The 4731-nt window shown below is 62.5% G+C and overlaps 1 protein-coding gene across 1 annotated transcript in view; it reads left to right on the top strand.

Annotated features, from left to right (window-relative positions):
- ARHGAP39 (Rho GTPase activating protein 39) overlaps nt 1-3178 on the top strand; it is a 59847-nt gene extending 56669 nt beyond the window's left edge. The window contains exons 8-12 of the mRNA XM_010569331.1: nt 1522-1649; nt 1747-1946; nt 2421-2512; nt 2605-2774; nt 2984-3178. Of these exons, the coding sequence (XP_010567633.1) occupies nt 1522-1649; nt 1747-1946; nt 2421-2512; nt 2605-2774; nt 2984-3178 (785 nt within the window). The remainder of the gene's footprint in view (nt 1-1521; nt 1650-1746; nt 1947-2420; nt 2513-2604; nt 2775-2983) is intronic.
- Nucleotides 3179-4731: the final 1553 nt, after the last annotated feature.

Raw genomic sequence — 4731 nt, 5'->3', positions numbered from 1 at the left:
TGGGTGGCTAACCCCGGCCGGGACCACCGAGGGGGCTGCTGGGATTTGGGGATGGGGTCTGGAAGAGGAGGAGGAGGGAGGGATGAAGCTGGAGACCGCTGGAAACAGCGTGGCAGCTTGTGCCAGACCCGTGGTGAGGATGCTCCGGCGTGGTTTGTCCATCACTGCATCTCCTCTGGGGTGCCCCAGGTCCTTCCCAAAACTACCCACCACCAAGGGATCACACTGGGATTAAGGAAATGATCCTGAGAGCAAAACCGCGGCAAGGATTGAAAAGGCAGCTCCAGCAGCTCCCATCTCCCTGGCTTTTGGCGGGGGGGGGCTGCCCTGCTGGCCCCCCGCTTCTCCCAGATCGCCATCACCACAGCAGCTTGTTGAGCCAGATCCATCCCTGGGGTCATCACTGATTTATTTAATAAAACACCCCGGAGAGGGATTAATTTACAGCCTGGGGTGCTTTTCATGGCCACCACCACCACCACGGCTGCCTCAGTTTCCCCCTCCTTGTTTTGTGGGAGTAGAGGAGAGACGGTGGGGCCCCTCCTTGGTCCACAGCAGCCGGGCTCACCAAGGGCTCATCGATGGCCGTATCCTGATGAACTTTGAAGGCAGACAGGAGTGATTGAGGACCTGGACCCCACCAGCAGCTTGAGGCACGGCTGGGGTGGCTCCTTCTGTTGGCTGGGCCAGATCCAGCTGTCAGGCAGCTGCATCCAACTCCTCTTCATCCCACCACGCACACCTCCACCGCATCCATCTCCTCTTCATCCCACCACACACACCTCCACTGCGTCCATCTCCTCTTCATCCCACCACGCACACCTCCACCGCGTCCATCTCCTCTTCATCCTACCACACACACCTCCACTGCGTCCATCTCCTCCTCATCCCACCACGCACACATCTACCATGTCCATCTCCTCTTCATCCCACCACACACGCCTCCACTGCATCCATCTCCTCTTCATCCCACCACGCACGCATCCACCACGTCCATCTCCTCTTCCACATCCCACCACGCACGCATCCACCGCATCCATCTCCTCTTCCACATCCCACCACGCACGCATCCACCGCTTCATCCCACCACGCACACATTCACCAACTCCATCCCTTCTGCATCCTGCCATGGCCACGCACATCTCCTGCGTGGTTGGAGGAACACCAGTGCCCTCCTGTGACCGAACCACCAGCCCAGACGGAGAGGGAACCCAGAGGTTTCCCCTGACCCTGCACCGCGCAGGATCCGGTGCCGGTACTGATGCCCCCGCTTCAAGCAGCCACAGATGGACCTACCACGGTGCTGGTGCTCTGCTTTCCAGAAGCATCCCAGAGCTGTGGCTCATCTTCCTCCCTACGCGGCTCATTGGTGTAGATGCTCCAGCGTTGCCGTGACCCCACGGGCGGTAGAGCATGGGGGTCCTACCAAGCACCGTGGGGAGAGTCCCCAGGGCTGGATTTGCTTTCGAATCAAGGTGATGGGTGGAGGCACCTGCCCACCGGCTGCATTTCGGCACTCAGCTTCTGGCGCGTGGCGCCACTGGAGACCTTGGCCGGAGTTCATCCATGGCTCCATCTGCTGTCTCCATCATGCGATGGGCTTTGGGCTCTGGATGCGTGGCAACCAGCCCTGGATGCTCAGCCGTGGGGTACTGGGATTGAGCAGGACCCCGCATGCCCGTCCCGGCTGCAGGGACACCGGCCGCAGCTCCTGACGCCGCCACTGGCCTCTCTTGTCTCTCGCAGGGCCTGAAGAAGCCGAACATCGAGGAGATTCGCCATGCCAAGAACGCCGTCTTCAACCCTTCCATGTTTGGCAGCTCCCTGCAGGACATCATCAACATGCAGAAGGAGCGGTACCCCGACCGGCAGCTGCCCTGGGTGCAGACCCGCCTCTCCGAGGAGGTCCTGGCGCTCAACGGGGACCAGACCGAGGGCATCTTCAGGTAAAGCCACCTACGGCTGCGGGGAGACCCCCCAGGATGGTGGCAGCCCAGACCTTCTCATGGGGAAAAGCCATAACGAGTCACCTCATCGTGGGGCAGCTGTGTCTCTCCCCATGTCCCCATGGGTGCCTTTCTCCTCCCCATGGGGCAGAGAGCAGCCCCCCAACTTCTCCTTGCTCCAAGGCCGTGGGGATTTCTCCACAGCAGGGTCACGCCCGTTCTCTGGTGTCCACCAGAGTCACGTCGGTGTCTTGGGGCCCGCGCGCAATCCCCCCGGCCCCACAGCACAGCAGGATGCCACGTCGCTGTGGGGCAGCAACAGGTCCCAAAGCCTCCACCCCCAGCTGATGTCCCCTCTTGGCTCTCCTTGAGCCCCACCTGCACCCAAGGGGACCCCCCCAAAGCCCGGGGCGGGGCATTAGGCAGTCGGGTCCCCATCTCTTATTTGGGGACCGACATCTCTTCCCCCTGCAGAGTCCCCGGTGACATCGACGAGGTCAACGCGCTCAAGCTGCAGGTGGACCAGTGGAAGATCCCCACCGGCTTGGAGGACCCCCACGTTCCTGGTAGGACCCCAGGGTGCTGGGTGGGGTGCAGAATCAGGCCCTCCACCCACCAGGTCTCACATTTCCCCATCTTCTCCCCCCCCCTTCCCCAGCCTCCCTGCTGAAGCTCTGGTACCGGGAGCTGGAGGAGCCACTGATCCCCCACGAGTTTTACGAGCAGTGCATCACTCACTACGAGAACCCCGAGGCGGCCATCGCTGTCGTCCACTCTCTGCCCAGGATCAATAAAATGGTGCTGTGCTACCTCATCCGCTTCCTACAGGTACGGCCGGGACCTTCCCCGTGTCCCCCCTGGGGCTACCTTCCAGCCCGGTTGCCTCTCTTGAGGTGGCTTTGGGTTCCCCGAGTTGCCGTGGGGTTACCCACGTGGTGACCCCCCCCATCTCATCCAAGAACCAGGAGGTCCACGCGGTCCCTCCACTCGTCTCCCCACCATCCCATCAACGCCGCCTTCCCTTCCTCCCGCCCCAGGTGTTCGTGCAGCCAGCCAACGTGGCCGTCACCAAGATGGACGTCAATAACCTGGCCATGGTGATGGCCCCCAACTGCCTGCGCTGCCAGTCGGACGACCCGCGGATCATCTTCGAGAACACCCGCAAGGAGATGTCCTTCATCCGGGTGCTCATCCAGCACCTCGACACCAGCTTCATGGAGGGCGTCCTATAGCAGCCGCCACCGAGTCCCTCCCCGCCACGAGCCCCCTCTCCTCCAACCCCGCTCGGCCGAGGAGCACAAGCCGGACCCCTGCAGCAGGAGGGTGCTGGGTGGCTCGTCGTGTGTCCCCCCACCACCCTGCCCATCTCCGTCCACCCCTGCCCGTCCTACGACGGGACACAGGACCGTTCCCCATGCCCCATCCCGACCCTCCGGCCATCTCACTGCCCACCTCTTTGCCAGCCAGAGGGATCGGCCGCTTTGGGGGTCCCCGGGGACGGCAGCACCCACAGAGCAGGCGAGGAGCATCCCGGCTCCCCGGGGACGGGTGGGATTTCCAGCCCGGGTGTCCTGTGTGGCCGTGGGTGGCAGAGGGGACCTAGGGAGCAAGGTGACAGCGTAGGGGATGGGGGAAGGTGGGCGGTGGGGGGGGGGGGACCAAATGGGTCCCCCCACATCACCGTTGGGGTTGGGTCTCTGGCTGAGAGCAGAGCCGTGGGGCAGGGGGCACCTCCAGGGCCGGGAGAAGCCAACGGTGCTGAGCAGGCGTCGAGCAGCCGGAGAACGTGGCACGTCGGGACCAGAGTGACAATTGTCCCAGTGCCTGGAAAAGTCCCAGCTGGCAGGGAAGGAGCTGACGGGGACAACCGGGGGCGCATCTCGCGGCAGAGCTGGGTGGGTGCTGGGGGGGTGTCCCTTTGGGTGGCTCACTGTGGCCCGTTGCCCATCCTGGGGTGCCGGAGGAGCTGGGCAGGCAGGTCGCTGCCCGCACCCATCACGGTGCCCATCCCTGGAGCGCGCCGGACCCATCTCACCGCATGTTGGCACCGCCGGGTCCCAAAGGACCTGTCTCAGCACCCACCACGTCTGCTTGGCCCTGCTGGCCATCACAGGACCCATCATCTGCTCCTGGCCTTGAAAGACCCATCCTGACACTAAACATCTCTGCTTGGCTCTGCTGGAATCATCTGGGCACCCATCTGCTGTTTCTGGTCCTGCCCAACCCGTCTTGGCACCTGTAATCTCTGCTTGGTCCTCCTGGACCCATCTTGGTGTCTGTCATCTCCTCCTGGTCCTGCTGGACCCATCTTGGTGCTCGTCATCACCTCCTGGTCCTGCCCAACTCATCTTGGCACCTGTCATGTCCTCCTGCTCCTGCTGGACCCAGCTTGGCACTCATTATCTCCCCCTGCTTCTCCTGGACCTGTTTTGGTGCCCGTCATCACCTCCTGGTCCTGCCCAACACATCTTGGCATCCTGTCATCTCTACTTGGCCCTGCTGGACACATCTTGGCATCTGTCATGTCCTTTTGGTCTTGCTGGAACCATCTTGGCACTCATCATGTCCTCCTTGAACCATCTTGATGCCCGTCATCTCTGCTTGGTCCTGCCCAAAACATCTTAGTACCCATCGTCTCCTCCTGCTCATGCTGGACCCATCTCGGTGCCCGTCATCTTCTCCTGGTTCTCCTGCACCCATCTTGGCATCCATCATCTCCTTCTGCTCCTGCTGGACCTATCTCGGTACCCATCATCTCCTGCTCCTCCTGGACCCATCTTGGCAC

The sequence above is a fragment of the Haliaeetus leucocephalus genome, unplaced genomic scaffold (genome assembly GCF_000737465.1).
Source record: "Haliaeetus leucocephalus isolate CR32 unplaced genomic scaffold, Haliaeetus_leucocephalus-4.0 Scaffold271, whole genome shotgun sequence".
In the NCBI taxonomy this organism is placed as follows: Eukaryota; Metazoa; Chordata; class Aves; order Accipitriformes; family Accipitridae; genus Haliaeetus; species Haliaeetus leucocephalus.
This window is presented reverse-complemented; position numbering and strand designations above follow the sequence as displayed.